General features: G+C 43.4%; 2 protein-coding genes across 2 annotated transcripts; one reads left to right on the top strand and one right to left on the bottom strand.

Moving 5' to 3' along the window:
- Nucleotides 1-2,001: 2,001 nt before the first annotated feature.
- On the bottom strand, nt 2,002-12,573 carry NABP1 (nucleic acid binding protein 1). The gene is made up of 6 exons (XM_045033039.1): nt 12,010-12,573; nt 11,434-11,572; nt 7,893-7,964; nt 6,167-6,242; nt 5,828-5,894; nt 2,002-4,038 (listed from the first exon to the last, which is right to left on the bottom strand). The coding sequence occupies exons 1-6, from the start codon at nt 12,098-12,100 to the stop codon at nt 3,845-3,847; spliced, it is 639 nt and encodes a 212-aa protein (XP_044888974.1). The 5' UTR covers nt 12,101-12,573; the 3' UTR covers nt 2,002-3,844.
- A 1,377-nt stretch (nt 12,574-13,950) lies between these two features.
- On the top strand, nt 13,951-15,390 carry LOC123378831 (testis-specific serine/threonine-protein kinase 6-like). Its single transcript, XM_045033038.1, has one exon. It carries the CDS (start codon nt 14,090-14,092, stop codon nt 14,921-14,923), a length of 834 nt encoding a protein of 277 aa, XP_044888973.1. The 5' UTR covers nt 13,951-14,089; the 3' UTR covers nt 14,924-15,390.
- The last annotated feature ends 2,393 nt before the right edge of the window (nt 15,391-17,783 follow it).

Below are 17,783 nucleotides of genomic sequence, written 5' to 3'. Positions count from 1 at the left end.
TGGAGGAAAAAAAAAAACATGACGACTGAGAATATTTGCCACTAACCGCCAAACTGGCCAGGTTACTTTCCATACATAAAAAGGAGACTGCAGCTTCTCATCAGTGACCCTGGCATTCCTCATAAAATAGCCCCGGGGTTGGGAGAAACACGGGCAAGAACCTTACCATCACTGGACAATGGAACAGAGCTTAAGGGACTTTGCAAAGGTTAGATGTGAAATTTGTAGCAGAAGCTGGAATAGACTAAATTCTGAGGTGGTAAATCCATGTGTTATATACACTAGATTGGAATGCCTGAGACAAATGGCTTCACATCTCTGTACTCAGTCCATCTTTACAATCAGGCTACCATTTCTTCCCCACTTCTGAGAACTGAAGCAGCACAACGTGAGGGCAAACATTATTAGCTGCCTCATTTTTCAGAGAAAGCAATCTGAAGGTAATTAATGGGTTAGCCATGGAAATGAGAATTGTACCTTCTTGTCCTAACACAAGTCAGGCCTGAGGGACATTCCACCTACTCATCCCTGTGTTATTAGCCCTTCCAGACTACTGGGTAAGTAGACTCCAAAAACGTAAAGATATGATAAACCCTCAGAGCACATCTTAATTACCCAGACAAGTTGTGTGCAACTGTAGCAATGTGCGTCATCCATAATTTCCTTATAGAATCCTTCCTTCAAACATCCAACACCTAGAAAGAACACCACATGAAGGAGAGCGCCCTTCCATCTTTATTACACACCCTCTTTCAGCAGGCCTTTTCAAATGTTTCTTACCTACCTCACTCGCCATTATAATCCTCCCTCATAACACTTCTTCTCGCAAACTGGATTATGACGTAAGACTATTGCATTGTAATTTTTTGAGGGTTTGCACCTGCAAAGGGCTCTCTGAAGAGTCCCACTGAAGTGAATGGGGCTCCACACTAGCATAAGGTAAACGCATAGATCCCATTGCAGGATCAGAGCCTTCTATACTGGCTGTATGGAACTTGCTAGGGAAAGTAGAACTTTCTTCCTTTGACTTCTTGTCCCGAATTCATCACATGACCAGAGACTTGAAGTTAATATAGTTAAACAGATCAAAATTCACCTGGCTTCATATTGCAGAGATTCCCCCTGAAGAGAAGTAAAACTAAGTTAATAAAATGATACAACCGAATGTTAAAACAAATGATTAGACACTGAAGACAGGAATGCTACCAACCTTAAAAAAAGTAAAGACCAATCTTCTTGCTTCATTTCTTTCAATCAGAGGTCATTTGCTTACACAAAGACTTGGCAGCAGGTGTCCACATCCTGTGTTAAATTTACTAGCAGTAACCATTTCCATTTTAACAGCCTGGGTAATGTAAGCACGATTAAGTGTTACCTTTTCTATTTAAAAGTGCAGTGAACTAGAATACATGCTCTACCTTCTTAGTTTTCTGTTCCTTAAAGGAATTATTTGACTAAAGCTAACATAATTTGCATGTGTGAAATTACAATCACATTCAGTACCTCACAGCAACCCAGCAAATAAGGATTTGCCAGCATACCATGATTCCTTATGATATTGTGAATATTAATATTTAAAATAAAGGCCCATACTGTGGAATCTTGAAGAATATTCAGTTTTCTAACTTCAGTATCACTTAAACAGTGCTTTTTAATAACTGCTTCTCAGCTGAAAAGATGGGCTCTCACTTACAGTACTTATGACCCAGGGACCTAAAGGAACATGTATAGAAAGAAATTCTAGCCCTATTATAAAGGGTACCTAATGCTCTGCTAATAAAGGAACTACGCACAAACTTTACAGTGTATATAAAATTCTACTTACAATCATATTTTTAAAACAGAAGTGGAATGGAAAAGTGAAGAGAGCTTCTATTTGTAGGTGGCACTCCACCTCCACTTCCAACTTCAAACATTCCTCAAAGTTCACTTGGTGTTTTGTAGTTTCACAAGGTCTGTACAGTCTGGACAACCCCATCCACTGACCACTATACTAAGAGTTACATGATTAGATTTTATTTAGTGTCTCAGAGTTTTGACAATTTCAATCAGAAAGTATGAGTAGCAATGACTATTTTACCAATGCACACATATCTGCATAGCTCTTTGCTGTATCTGACGTAAATAGCCTTCAGATTTTGAGACACAAAGATCTTTCTAAATGACGTCAAGAAATGTTTAAAAGCTCGTGTTTCTAAGCAAGCAGTGAATCTTTACACACCAGGGTTACTGACAAAGGAAAGACCATTTCTGCTGTCACAAGCTCTGAAACTGGGCCATTTCAGAACACTGACATTCAAATATGACAAAACAGAAAGACAGTGGGTAAAATGACTTGTAAACACCAAGAATGGCTGAAAGCAGACAATAACTCAATGAATTGGAATGACTTCACAGCGACAACTTCTACTTCAAAATAGTCTTCTCTGTCATGAAATCTCTAAGGCTTGACCAAAAGAAATTGATGTCTGTCAACATGGTTAGTGCAACTTTTATTTAAGAAGTCAGCTTCAAGAATAGAGTCTAACAAATAAAGAGGGAACCCAGTAAGTCATCTTACAGCTTCTGAACTGTTTCGAAACCTGATCCAAAGCACAGAAATTGAATCAGTTTACACTGTGGATAATTTGTTGCTATGTGATCTAGTACCAAGAATCTTGTAGTTGGGCTGAAAACTGCACCTGTTTTGTTTAGAGGTGATGGTGGTGGTGATGATGTCAAAAGTTCACACAGAGATAATTTAATGTTATATAAAAGGGAAGAAAAATACATGATTTGAAAAATAAATTAACACCTTATGGCAGTGGAAGTCCTGCTGTATGGTAGCCTAGTACTTTTGTACACCAGTAAGTATATTGTTGAATCTAATAAGTATTTTGTTTGAACATAAACAAGTGTTAAAAATAGGCATTCAAAAGTCCAGGTGGTGGCCATCTTGCTGAAGAGTTAGATGTATAGCATTAAATATGTGAACAGCAGAATCCTTGGCACCTTGCTCTCCACTGGTGACTTTGGAGATCCCACAATTCAGGAAAAGCACAAAGTTATTTTTCATCAAGACTGAAGCCACCACAAGGACAGTAAGAAATGCCCTTTGTAATTTAGAACTTTCCCGCCTATTATTTACCTCGTGTGCCAAATGGCTGCAGCTTTCTTTGAGAACGGTTTGGCATATTAGGGATGACTTTCTTCTTTAAAGAGATATTGTAGCAGGAGAAATAATTTACACTTTTTAGCAACAAAAGCTAAGCCATTACTGTTCAGTCACTCAACATCTCTTTACTGTAGCCAATTGAAATCTCTTGGAGTTACCCATCCTTTGATTTAAGCGGCGCTACTAGCTGCTGACATTGACCAATTTTGGTGCACTTATTACTTTAGCAGGTCATTTCAGTTTTAAACAGGAGACCTGACTGTTTAGGGCATCTCAGCCCCTCAGTACAGTCACACAATTTCCATTAGCCCTCACGGAAGTCACATATATGACCTGTGGGACATGACAGACCCCTTAAGGCTATATGGCTGACCAGAAGAAACAGAGCAACAAAAAAACCCACCCAAAATTAATATCCAACTAAAATTTGCTCCCATTTTTTAAAAATTCACCCCAATTGAATTCACACTTTTACCTGGGCTCTCAAATACCCACCCCCCTAATTTCTGAGATGTCAGCAGCTTTACCACGCTTTTTTGAAGAAAATCAAGTCATTTCGCTTCATAGACCATAAAGAAAAAAACACTAATAAAGGACAAACTTTTTCACAGTTAACCATACATAAAAGTGCATTCAGTGTTCAAGTCGGGTGTATAGTTTAAGCAAGTCGTACAACCACATTTGGCACAGTCATCTTTTAAAGGCTCTGCGTGGGTCCCTCCCGTTATTTACTGCTGTTAGAAGGGGCTGAATATTATTAGATGCTGGGATCGGTGGATTTACAGGTCCTCGTCCATTGGCTCTCCCAGTACCTGCATAGGAGTGGGCATGATTGTAGGCCAATGGAAATCCACTAGATTCAGGTCCCGTTTGCAAACCATTTCCTAAAAAGACAGCAAAATTTTATCACAAGTTCCACACTTTGACATCACTGCTCTTCTGCGCAAATAGCCTTTGCATTCTGCATGGCTACTACATAACGAGGTAACACTGAGCTTTAGGATGGGGAGCAAAGTTGAGAGACCTCAGAACTCCAAATCACAGCCAGCTTTTTCCAACAGTAGCTCTGCAGCAATGACTGAAGTGAGAAGGTCGTGGGCCGTTCGTGCTGCTATGATGTGGCATTGCATTCTCGGAGGGAGAGAGGGACGGAGGGAAATAACACCAGTCTGGCAGCCAAAGTTGGATTCTGATGCTTCCATTCACATGCACTCACCTATAGCTGACACATATCAGATGGTCCACAGCAGCAATGACCAGGAGATACAGCAGGACAGAAAAGCCAGAGAGGAAAGAGTAGAAGGAAAGCAGCCAGTATAGGACTCATCACGCCCCACCCCACCAAACACAGAGAGAGAGAGAACAGTCTTGTGTGAATCCGCTGTAGGGAGTGATAGCTGGTACCATGCTTGGGACAAAACACATGAAGGCTGAGAAGGCAAAAACAGGATGGAGGGTGAGGGAGGAAGGGAGGGGGAGGGAATTAAAGATTGCACAGAAGCAGGAAGAAGGATAATGTGAATCAAAGAAGGAAGCAGGTCTCAAAATATAAGTGCGAATGCAATGGAATCAGAACAGTCCACCACCCAAAATGACTGGGTCATGAGTAGGTGGCTACCCAGCAATTAGGCTGACAGAGGACTTGCCCCACCCTGGTATTAAGGCAACAAAAAAAATTGGCTTTAGAGAACCACCCTTATTTGCTCAGCAGACGTTTTACACTTGAAGGAGTGGAAAGGACTCAAAGAAGCGAAATGGGAGAAGTGAAAATCTATTCCCAAAGGGGAAACTGACAGTCACTGAGAAGCGTCACTGGTCTCGTCGATTGTATCAGTCTGAGCTCAGACAATTCATTGCCAGCAACAACTCTTGGATACACAACACTAGGTTTTGATTATCGTATGCATCCATTATGCAACCCCAGGAGAAAGGTGTGAGCGAGCTTTACACGCACTCCGAGACCTCTGAACCATTTTCTTATTGAAACATAATACAGTACAGTACAGTGCTGCCACAAAACTATACTTACACTCTAATCTTCCTATTGCATAAGAGTTCAGGTCTCTGCCATCCTTCCCAGTTCAGGAAGTAACCCGCCAGGAATCGTGTGACTATTTGGAGTCGGCGTTTAAGGCCAGAAGGGACCACCAAATTATCTCGTCTGACCTCCTACATATCACGCACCCGCATACTGAACCCAAATGAATGTTCACAGCGGAGCAGCCCAAGATTAGGACTAATTACTTCTGGTTAAGTATCAAGTGCAATACTAAAACCATGTCTGGTTTAGGTCTGCCCCTTTACGTTCAATAAGCAGCAGTGGGCTGAAAGCCGAAAGTGGAATTTTCAGAAGTACCTATGTGATTTAGGAGCATGAGTCACATTAACCAAGTCAGTGTGAAGTGTGCTCTTACATGACTTAGGCACCTGCGAAAAGTCCTGCCTGAATAATTACTAGTAGGGCCAATCCTGAACACATTTATGATGGAAATATTGGTTTGAATAAAGTTACTTATGTGCAAAAGTGCTTGCAGGATTTGGCACCAGCTCAATGCCAGAGCTCCACATTTTGCCCTTAGAACGTAAAAACCCTACGTTTCTCAACACTGAAAAAACTAAGAGTGTAAAGTGTTTCTCATCCTTTCACTTCCACAAATTAAAACAAAAACTTACCCACTGGCCCGAAAGTATAAGTACCCACATTACTTGATGAAGAACTATTATTCTGTTCACCCTGTGCCTTCAGAGAAATATAGAGAGAAAAAATATGGGTCAGACACAGAAAATTCTTTGTGTTACAGAGAGGAATTGAATTTGTTGCACACGTTTTTGTACCGGCTACACATGAGATCCCCTCACCACTTTCCTACAGTTATTTACCACATCATTGCCATCTTCCTATATGCTTCCTTGAGCACCACTTTAAAAGCCAGAAATCTTACCACCGCCTAGCCTGAAATACTCAGATCAAAGCCTATTTTATGCAAGAGAACCCCAGGAAGTTTAACATACCAGCTTGTTGTGCTGCCCAAGGTGGTCTGAGTTGGGCTCACTGAAGTTTGGCACTTCCGAGTATACCATACAAAACCTGAAAAGAAAACAAGAGTGTGAGGAGAGCAACAGAACAGCTTTTCATAAGGAGTTAGGAGAGAATTCTTCAGTATTTCCAAAGGGAATGGACACTTTGTACCTCCACACTACTAACGCGTAAGTAAACCAGGCTCCAATCCTACAAAGGGAGCCCCTCCACAGCACAAGAGACCAGCATGGCTCTTCGATTCTTTTGAAGGATCGGGGCCCGAGATGTAAAGTTTCCTTGCTCAGGCTATTTCAGACAAGCAGCCAGAACACCTGGTATGCCTGCCTAGCACCCTATTAACATTAAAGACGAGTTCAAGAACCTCAGGGAGATACTAAAATTCATATGATCCTTTTCCAATTAGTTGCAGCGAGTGAGCGAATAGACCTATTGGCTACTGCATGTAAATAGGGGGTGGGGGAGGAGAGACTGGGATCAAAACTTTAAGGTAAAATTGCTGTCTCAAACCACTCAAACCGGCAGCTGGTCCGGACCCATGCTGTGGGCCAGAATTAAAAAAAAGTCAAGATAGAAATTTCACCTTAATCCAACCCTTTTATAGAGCAACACCCATTCAAAAATTGTACAGAAACGCCGAATCATTTGGCCTGAAAGGAACTCTCTAGTGTATTCCTTTGCATCGCACCTCGCTGGATTTTGTTATTCTTGAACCATCCAGTAGATAGGGTGTCAAGTCCTCAAACCTCTAAGGTTTTGGGGGCAGGGGCTGTCTTTTTATTGAGTATTTGTACAGCACCTAGCATAACGGGGCCCTGAACAATGACTTGGGCTCTGAGATGTTTTGATAATACAAGGAAACCCTCTCGAGTGGGGACATTTCAGAATTATTCGTCTAATTAGAAAGAAATAGGTACTGCATCAAATATTTTTCTGGCTGCATCTTTCACTTGCATTTGTTCTTGTTGAATAAGGAATAACTGATCTCTTGCTTCTTTACAGCATCCTTTAACAGTCTAAAAGAGTGATGCTTGCTCCTGTCTAAAGTCTCTTCACCTTTCTTCATCATCACGTTGCTCATCTGAGCTCTTGCCAATTTGACACAGGACTTAAAATAAGGCCCCGAAATAACCAGATTATTCAAAGTGAGGCCTAAGCGAGCAGAGCAGAATAATCGTCTAGCTCATTTTACACACTATACTCCTATCATTACAACCCACAGGACAGCTAGGAGGAAGGCTGAGAGGATGATTCCTTTAGCACAACAGGGTGGAACTCATTATCACCGCCGTATGTGTAAGCTCGCATTGCAGCTGCCTGTACTGTACCTAGCCTGTGGATAGAGGATTCCAAGTTTTCAATGCTGCAAGTCCTTGAACACGAGTATGTGCTAACCCAAGAAGAGAGGTTTTATACCAGGAACTTGTCTGTTCTGTAAAACCATCGGTAGATTGTACCTACAGAGAATGGTGGCCCAAGTCCAGTAGATACCCCCACTTACGAGCACACTCCAATGAAACAGGCTACTGCTCTTTGCCACAACCAACCATATAACCACTGACAGGAGCAAGCAACCTACTGGCCTCTGTTGGAACTAACACTAATAACCACTAAATCTCCATTTTGCTTTTTTTTCCCCCCATTAAATCCTCCTGATATGACCCACTGTCAAGGACAATGCATACAAAGCGTGATACTTACTCCCCAATTTTCTGTAGCTCGCCTCCTCTTCCTGTGTAAAGTGTCAGGCATCCTTTCCACAGAGACGCATACCTAGCCAAAAGAGTACCAATAACGTGTAAAGCGCTCGAAAAGGATAAGCAGAATATTCTCTGCTAACCAATAGGGAACATTAACATTGAAAGAGATTTTGAAGAACTAAACCTGTCTAGTGGATGTTCTGTACCAGCAGAAAGAGTGGCTAGAATTCCCAGACTAAAATTCTCAGATTCCTTAAGATTATTTTACTCTAGAAGTTTCTAGTTACTAATGTATTTTCTGCTTCTACGAACAGCTGTTGGAAGCCCCATTAATTTGTTTGGGTCTTCAAAAGAGGCTAACAGCCACATCAGACTAGCATCAGGTCTGTCACAGCTATACCACTATGGACAGGCCTTTCTGCTAGCCAAGTGCCATCCTTCCTGTCAGGCAGATACACTGTTTCCAGGACCACTGTCCACATCACCTTGCAGCCCAGCCAACTGATTGACATACACAGTGTTACTTCTGCAGAATACCGGAGTGTTAATTCTGCAAGAGGGGAACTAGAGTGGATTTGCCTCTGTTCCACTGTAGAAAACAAGACACAATGAATGCATTAGACAACATTCAGTGGCTCAAGAAGAAAAACCAACTGCTTAATTTTTAGTAGAAGAGCAGTTCTCAGATATAGTAGGTAGCAGCAAAATATATATTTACCCTTGAGATTCAAGTGATATGCAGAAATAAAATGCAATCATTTTCAGTATGTGGAAATACACGCTTGGAGATAGCATGAGGGTACCTCAGCCCAACTTGGCCGTTTATAGTAGCATTTGACTTCGGGGACTGAAATTAAGTTATGTAGAAATAAAGACAAGCAGCTCAGTTGTACTGAACGTACATGACAGAAAACTTACAAGGCTTGCAAAAGAGAGGCACAAATAAACAGAGGAGGAACTCGAACAAAAGAGGACGGATGGTCTTCTCGCTAAAACACCAGGATGGGACCGGTTCCATCCCCAGCCCTGCCATAGACATCCTTTGTGACTGTGGCCAAGTCACGTAATCTTGCTGTGCTTTTACCTCCCCAGTCTCAGCCGCAGGACATTGTAGTACAAATATAATAAAATAGAAAAATATCACTTCCTCCTGCATTCAGCACACAAAATGAAATCTCAGTTAAAAAATTTAAGTGCTCTATTCCTTCAAACACAGCATTCAACCATCTCTAAATAAGGTGCAATAGCAGTGGCCTTGCACTTAACATGTCGCCTTTTGCTTGGAACAAGATTCCTTTCATGCTGAATTTAATGGCTGGGCAGTTTTGTCTTATAATATGAAGGGAAAGAAGTGCTAAGCTAAAGGGATATCAATCTCACATATACACTATACAGGAGAAAAACCCCAAGACACTGAAGGATAACAACTTCACGGAATTTCCAACACCACAGGTTTTTTTCCATTAACACAAGTTTTCATTTTCAGTTCCTAAAATGAGAGAGGTTGGCCAAAAAACACCAATCTGAACATAGAAACTTAAGTGTTTAGAATTTTGAAATATTAGCTGCTACATCATCCTGCCCATGAACAGCTAACAATAGGGAACACATGGGATACTGTCTGTTAATGCAGTGGAATCTCTCTAGACTTGGAATTCAGCATAGAAAGAAAGAAATGGCAGTTTTTGTACACAGAAACAGTGCCTAGCTAAGGATAACTATTTGTAACAGTGACCAGACTGAAGAAATCAGATTACCCCATATATGTAAAATTTACACACACTGCAACAGCAATGTCACTCCAATTAATCCTGAGTTAAGTACAGAAGTGGAAACTGTGCTGGGACAGAGTAGACAGTTCTTAGTGCAGTTTGTACACCAGTATAAAGCGAAAGAGAATACGTTGTAAAATAAGGGCCAAAGTCAGATCTTTGCACCTGCTGTTCAAATCTATTGTCTTCCATGAATGTGCATTGGTGCAAATGAGGACATAATTTGGTCCTAAATAAACCAAACTGATGCTATTTCATGGCTTTATATCTTGCAATAGAGGTTCTTGTTTTTCCATAGTCTGTATTAATGTGATCCATACTATCTTGTGAGCCATCTGTCATCCCATTCACTCCCCCAGAGAACACTGTGGCAACTATAATAAATTATTTACAAAGAAATGTGATATTAACAGTTACAACCAACACTAATAACTTGGTTTTATATAGTATAGGCAGAAGATTTTTGAGGCGGTCTACGTAAAGTTTAGCAAAGATAGCTGTAATCTTCAAGGATTCTGAAAACACATTGGACGTCAACTCTCAAAATTTTAAACAGATGTAATTTGACCCCTAAACTAAGACTGAAGATTTACTTCTGACTTTTCTATAAAGTAAATCTGAACAAGAATAACTACAGAAATTCTGATAGGGATATTCATTTGTTTTCATCTCCAACACAGGAATTACTTGAAAAAAATCAACCACTATGCCACTAACAGTGACTCCATTGTAGAAACATTCTCAGTTTTTATAACTATTGAGCAAAGGAGTTTGTGTGTTTTTAAACAATCCCTGAACATTTTAAACCAAAATACTTGTGTGTGTTGGGCTGTCAAATGAGAATAAGAAAGTGAAATTGACTAAAAAGAGAAATGAAAGTGACTAGTTTCTTGCAATTGTATAAGTGGAGAATAAGAGGTTAAAAGTAGTTTTAAATTGTTTCAGTTTTATAATTTAGTGTCAATGGGAGCATATTGCAAAACTTGAGAATATGTAACCAGGCAGTGTCCCATTATATTGTAGCCATTACACAGGAACAAAATACTGTATTTTATAACACTAATTTATTTTTTTTTACAGACCAATTTCTACTCCCAGTTTTCCTGTCATTTCCATAAAACCCACTGTGAAGCAGACTACCTTTTCAGTGTTGCTTAAAGATAATTATCCCCCCTATTCTCTATGAGCACAGTGCTACAGAAGAAAAGTGTTAAAATAAGAACATGGTTTTGATTTCACTCTCTGAATCCCTATCTTGAATGTACAGATCAAGACAACTTCGTCATCCCCCCAAAACAGAATGTGAAACTTAAGGAAAGCACAGTAAAGCTCTTAAATAGCAGATTCCCATCTGAACAGATACGTTACTGAGATGCAGACAGAGCGGTCTACAAATCCCATCAATGTGTATGTTAGGTTTGAGTGTTGGGGGGAGGGAAGGCAAGGAGAAATCCTGAGGTTTTAATTTGATGATAGATCACAGGCTACTGCCACTGCGTCAAAGAAGCAGTCCAAAAAAGGCAAGCTGTGTCATGTTGCTTCTTTCACAGAGGAAGTCAAAGGCTATTTAGAATTCAAACCCTTTTCTTCAGTAACAGAAGATTTTTCCACATTCATTACAGTAAAGACACTGATCCTTCAGATCTTATCCACCCCATTGTAAAGTATAGAAATGGTTAACAACAAGATCATTGAGCAACAAGTTATTTAAACAGCCAACAATGAGGCGAGGCTGAGCTAAGCCGTATCCTGTCCCCACCCCATACATACCCTTTGGTCAATCGAATAATGTCCCCTGGCTGTATGAGACTTCCGATTTCATCCCACACTGAAATTGTGATGCTGCCAGTTTTGTCTGCTACTTTACACGATCTCACCTCATGTCCATCTTTGGTTTTGGTAACTCGTCCTGTATGGGGAATTTAAAATAAAAAAAATAAAACTTACAGACTGGAAGAATTCATGCTGTCTGGAAATGAAAAAAAATAGTTTAGATGTTTTAGAGAGTTATTCCCCAAGTGTCATGGACCCTTTTTACTAGTAAGATCAAGAGGCAAGATCATTAAAACAGACAAGTCTCTCCAGCGCAGGATAAATTGAGTTAAATTAATTTCATGATGAGATTCTCTCCCTTGCCTAGTTGCCTGAATGAGAGATCTTATTTTAAAATAAGATAGGAACAAGGGAGTAAAGGAGGCTTCCGCACTGCGAGGGAGCTGATCTTGCTCCCCCTGGAAGTGTGACCACGTGTCGGGAATCAGCCCAGCACAAATGTACTCTCCTACCCTAGAAGGGAGAGGGAAGAGGGGAGGAGGGAAGAGACATGGTTCAGAGGGACCCACTTACCGATTTCCAGCACAATAAAGACGACATTTAAGTTTTTCAGTCCGGGTTTTATGTCTTTTATAAAGTGGTATGTGTCGTTTGCCATGCTCATGCTGCTGCTCAGGAAGAGGAGGACACAGGTGCTGGGGCAGACTGAGCAGGACAAAGCATCCCTCAGGAGAGGAAGGGAGTCAGGGTGACCAGCCCAGGGTTGGGGTGTGTGTGTACACTTGGGGGGGGCAGCTATCAACCCAAATTAACAGACAGCAGGAGCACTCGGAGGAGCCTTTTATAGCTCGAAGGTGAAGGCGATGGGATGAGGCTGGGCACTGTGATTTTCAGGCACGGAGACTGGTCGGTTGCAGCTGCTGCCCCCACTGGTGAAAGCCAGGGGCAGCCCTGGCTTCTCGTCCCCCTTTCCCACTGCACCGAGCCCCAGCACTCTCCCCGCCTGCTATTATGTTACAACAGCTCGGCAGTCGGCGACTTGCTTCCCAGCCCCCTGCGTGCCCCACTCAGGCGGGCACCCTACGTCCACAGCACACTCCCTGCCCTGCCTTCCGCTGCAACGCAAAAGAAGCATGTGCGCTACTGCGCCTGCCCTTTTATACCCCGGCGGGCGGGCCCATCTCCCTCATCCCGCGGGGGCCGAACAAAGGGAAACGGGGCTGGGGACAGGACAGAGCCAATCACACGGAGCCTTCGCCTCATTCGAGCCGCCTGCTCGGGGCTACAGCGGTCGCGGCTCCCCCGACCCTCTCTCCGGGACACATTCATTGAAGAAGCGGGGGAGGCGCGCGGAATGGAAGCGTCCGTGGAACGCGGAGCCATCAGAATGGAACTCAGTGTGAGCGAAGTGCTCCGTGCGAGTTGCTGATTGGCTGGGCTGGGTTCTTTTGTCCTCTGACCTGGAACGTTCGTATTTGACTGCGTCTCTCCCTCGCCCCTTTGGAGTGGATTCAAGCCTGTTCCGCCCAGAGGGCAGTTGAGACAACGGAGGCGTCCTGCGGGTCTCCCTGCTTCGGGAGGGGTCACAAGCCAGTGGTCTGCCCCGAGTATTTTACAGACACACACACGCTAGCCTGCGCTGGCTGAGCCCCATGAACATGACTGGCAGAAAGGAGGGGGGAGGAAATGATCAATTTGTTTCCATCTTTTAAAAAAAAAATGCTTGCGCCACAACCAAAGATGGAGCAGCAGCATTTAGCAAAGTGACTGCTGCAAATGTTCCTGCTTTTAATTCTGAAGAATAATCCACATTGAGTAACTAAAAGTATAGCACAAGATCAGCTGGTGTCATTTCCAGAGGAGTGAAGGGAGTGCAAGAGTATCTGGGGTTATTATTTTAGTAGGAGACTTTGCACAGTCTTGTTATTTACTTGTCAGGCATATTTTGATGAGCTGCAAAGGTAAATCATCTATGCTAAAGCCAATCCAAAGAGGGTGTGAACACTACTGGAAACAAGAAAATCACCCTAACTCTGTTTACGCAAGACCCTGTGTTGTATTCCATGGCAATCTGGACCTCAGTCCTATGGCTAAGGATGAGTTACGGGATTCTGTAGCAAACTACAGCTATGGACTTGTGCAATAATGGGGCTGGACATCATGCTCATCCTTTCTCGTCCCTCCATTATACTGGGACTGGACTCTGTGTGTGTTTCTCCCCGGGTGTGGATTTTTAATGTAATTTATTGCTTTAAGTTAGAAACCTTGTGTTCCTAGACTTTCTAAATTAGAGATACATTTTTAAAAAGCAGATGGAAAAATGCCTTTGTTATGGGCATATACTAAGAAGTCTGATTTTAATTGTCTGAGAATATGAAGTCTGATTTTAAATCTCTCAACTAAGCACTGTGGGACTCCTGGGTTCTCAAGGGGGGGATGGGAAAGCAATGGGGTTATATGACACCCCCGGTTACCAGTGGTATATGACACTCCTGGCACTTCACAATACCCAGTGCGCAGTGATGCATCTGGGGCAAGCAGCCAGGGGACATATGGAAATGAAGGTGTACCAGGTGCCAAGTGCAATGGGTTGAAGCCATCAGTCCCAAAAAGATAAACCGAGTCTTGTTAAGCCCCCAAAGGACCCTGCACCATGTCAGGGGGCTCCCCAGGGGACAAGGTGCTGGGTAATCTGGGCTACAAGTTGGGCCAGACCCTGGGTGAGGGCAGTTACTCTAAGGTGAAGGTGGCCACCTCAGCCAAGTACAAAGGCCCGCTAGCCATCAAGGTGGTGGATCGGCACCGGGCACCCCCTGACTTTGTAAACAAGTTTCTGCCACGGGAGCTCTCCATCCTGCGGGTGATCCGGCATCCTCACATTGTACGGATCTTTGAGTTCATCGAGGTCTGCAATGGTAAACTCTACATCGTGATGGAAGCAGCGTCCACGGATCTGCTCCAGCTGGTGCAGCGACTGGGGAGACTACCTTGTGTCCCTGATGCCCGGGAAATCTTTGGACAGATCGTGGGTGCTGTGCGCTACCTGCACGACCGGAACCTGGTGCACCGGGACCTCAAGTGTGAGAACGTCTTGCTCACCCCTGACAGCCGCCGGGCAAAGCTCACTGACTTTGGCTTTGGCAAGGAGGCACGTGGCTACCCAGACCTGAGCACCACCTACTGCGGATCAGCTGCCTATGCCTCCCCCGAGGTGCTGCTGGGCATTCCCTACGACGCCAAGAAGTACGACATATGGAGCTTGGGGGTGGTGCTCTATGTGATGGTGACTGGCTGCATGCCCTTCGACGACGCCCACATCCTCAGCATGCCCCGCCGCCAGAAGAAGGGTGTCCTCTACCCTGATGGTCTTCCTCCTCTGCCTGAGCCCTGCAAAACCCTCATCGCCCAGCTGCTCCAGTTCAGTCCAGCTTCCCGGCCTGGGGTGGGACAGGTGGCCAAGAACAGCTGGCTGAAAGGGGATGTCTAAAAAGCAGCAGCTTTTCCACTCTAGTACCACATGGTCCAGCTGAGACACTAACTGGGCGGAGCTCCAGCAAGAGTGGTTTTGATCATGTGGAGCAGTTGGCAGGAGGTTTACAAAAAAACTGATTACATGAAGCTGGTGAGGGTAATTAACTGAGCAACAACCATGTGGTGTTGCTCATGAGGGATTTAAATGGATAGCAATCACACGGACTTGTCAACTGTGGATGGACTCTGAGCACATGGAGCAATGAAGTGCTGCCGGCTACATGTGTGTAGTACAGCCCCTGGGCAGTGTGTAGGGAACTGCACTCCTGCCAGCTAGCTGTCTTGGACATTTCACCAGAGTCCATTGTGCTCAGAGATGCAGGTAGCTGGAAAGAGACACTAGTTGCCTGCAACCTCCATGACTGTGCAATAAACTCTCTGTCCTTTGCTGCTGCCTCCCAGTGCTGCTCTCTGCTTCGTGCTCAGCCATCCAGGACAGGGGCCGGTATGAGTCACATTAGCATTTATGGAAGGAACACTGCAAGGAGTGTGTGGGTGGATTCACCTTACATTAGATCTTTTAACCCTTCTCCCTTCTGTCTAATTCTTATTCCATCTATGCTCTAACCTCCTTTCTTTTGGAACTAAAACTGGATCTAAACAGCTGCCTGTTTTGGAGAGGTTCAAACCAAACCTGGATCCCAAGCCAGATCTTTTCAATAGCCAGAATTGGAACTCTACATCCAAACTCCCTGAACTTTGGGTGTATCCGAAATCCAGATTTCGCACCCCTTATGCTGTCTTCCCCATCCAGTAGCAGCCAAAGCTTGGCTGGATAGGGCATAGCTTTTGGCCTTGTCTTTTAATTTCTATGTTCAGAAATACTTAGATGAACACAGTTATAAAACATCTCCACTCATGTTCTTAAGCACTCGGGCCATACTTGAGTCCCAGTCACATTCATACGCATGCTTAATTTTACACTGTGAAGTAGCCCCATTGAGCTCAACTCACATTGCTTAAGTGAAGTATGTAGTAAGTGTTTGCAGAATCATCGCTTCAGTTTAGAAGGGGAAGGGAGAAGGTGTGCGTATGGGAGGAGTTTTTTTCTCTGCCTAAACCTCAAATTATCTGAATCCAGCCCTGCCCTGAATGTCAATCATTAGGGATGCAGAAGGATCAAGGACACAACCCAATCCTGCCCCAGTGCTGATTGGCTATTTGCTCTAAACCCTCCACCCTGTCCTTCCATCCATCTAATCCTCTCCTAACACAAACGCCACCAAAAAGATTTAAACAACAAACTCAAAACCAAACATTGTGGCACTACCAAGGCTTTTGTCTTGTTCATTCTGCATGTGCGTGGGGCTTTGTCTACCTGGGAAAAACTATTCAGTAGAACCTGAGGTGTGAATTTAAATTGACATAGCTATACCTGCATAACCTTCCCACAAAGACACTGTGATTCCAATACAAGAGCGGCCTTTTTTACTTTAGCTGCTGGAGCTTAGGAAGGGGCTTAAGCTACATTGGGGGGAAAAAGGCTGCTCTCATCTTGGAATAAGAGTGTCCACATAAGGGGTTCTGCTAGTACAGCTTTATCGGTATAACTGGTAAAACTTTCCCATGAGGCTTTATATCCTTTCCTCTGCCCATCTTGTCCATTTAGATTATAAACTCTTATTCTGTTCATACAGCACCTCACACAATGAGGCACCATTCTCAGTTAGCTTCTAGGCACGACTATGATAAACATTAATACTAATAAATAATAATAAAGTGTGGGATGGGAAAAACCACAGACCTGCCCCAGCTCTCTCTCACTGGGAGAGAATTGTGGAGGGGTCACAGACCTGCACTGAGTTACAGTCTGGGGGGAGAAAGATGGGAGAGAGGTCATAGACCTGCCACTCATTTGCAAGGAGGAGACACCCTCATTTTGGAACTACAAACTTGTTGAAAATACTTGTATTAAAGAAAGTCACAAGTAAAGAAGAAAAAGGATTAAGGTGAAGTGTTATAAAGACACAGTGACCAAATGTAAGCAAGAGATTGCTTGTAATCAGATACCAATGGAAAGAATGAGTAGCTATCAGGGAAAACAGAATAAACTTCAATATAACACAGTGGGTCAATAAGGTACAAAGAATATGAAATCAGGTGGTTTGGCCACTGAGGTGTTCGAGTCAGCATGGTTGAAAAAAGGTAGCCAGATTGAATAATACAGGTTGATTTTAATCTCATCTCATGAGAAAGCTTTTCTAAGACTAAATTACCCCATGCCTCACAGAGCCATTTGCCTAGAGTAGGGCCGCAGAGGCCATGCCACTGCTTGCAATAACAGGTGGCAGCAATCTGGAGGAAGCACAGAAGGGAATCATCTTAGTTTAATGATGAATGTTAAGGCAGTGCTTCCAGTTTCTCCTTCCAGGCTGACCGACCCGTCCGAAGGCTTACTGGCATATTGCTATGCAATAGCTGGGACTCCTGGGAGGCTGCTTCCAAGCACAGGTGGACAGCCACGTGCTAGGTCTACTCTAGCTAGTGCACTAAAAATAGCAGCATGGCTGAGGGAGTTCCAGATGTGCTGCAAGTTTTATTTCTGAGTGAGGTCACAGACCACGCCCAAGCTCTGCATGGTGGAGCTTGAGAGTCCCACACCTCCTCCAAGTTTTATGCACTTAGTGGGTGGAGGCATCACAGATTTGCTCCGTATCTTACTCATCACTTATGGCTGGAGGAGAGATGAAGACACACAGACCTGCCACAAGACTAATTAGCAGGGATATACATGTGTCTTATGGATTAACTTTAAGGCAATGTTTACGCTGTCTGTCCCTCTACTGATGAAATATTTTGCTTTGTTTCATAAAGAG

The sequence above is a fragment of the Mauremys mutica genome, chromosome 10, assembly GCF_020497125.1.
Source record: "Mauremys mutica isolate MM-2020 ecotype Southern chromosome 10, ASM2049712v1, whole genome shotgun sequence".
In the NCBI taxonomy this organism is placed as follows: Eukaryota; Metazoa; Chordata; order Testudines; family Geoemydidae; genus Mauremys; species Mauremys mutica.
The sequence above is the reverse complement of the archived record's forward strand: the minus strand, read 5'-3'. Positions and strand labels throughout refer to the sequence as shown.

Excerpts from the sequence above, each read along its gene's own strand:
- LOC123378831 (XM_045033038.1), top strand. The coding sequence starts at position 14,090 with ATGTCAGGGGGCTCCCCAGGGGACAAGGTGCTGGGTAATCTGGGCTAC.
- NABP1 (XM_045033039.1), bottom strand. The coding sequence starts at position 12,100 with ATGAGCATGGCAAACGACACATACCACTTTATAAAAGACATAAAACCC. Across the intron at positions 7,965-11,433 it reads ATTATTCGATTGACCAAAGG|GTATGCGTCTCTGTGGAAAG; the intron begins GTATGTATGGGG and ends TCTTTTGGCTAG. Across the intron at positions 6,243-7,892 it reads GAGCTACAGAAAATTGGGGA|GTTTTGTATGGTATACTCGG; the intron begins GTAAGTATCACG and ends TTTTCTTTTCAG.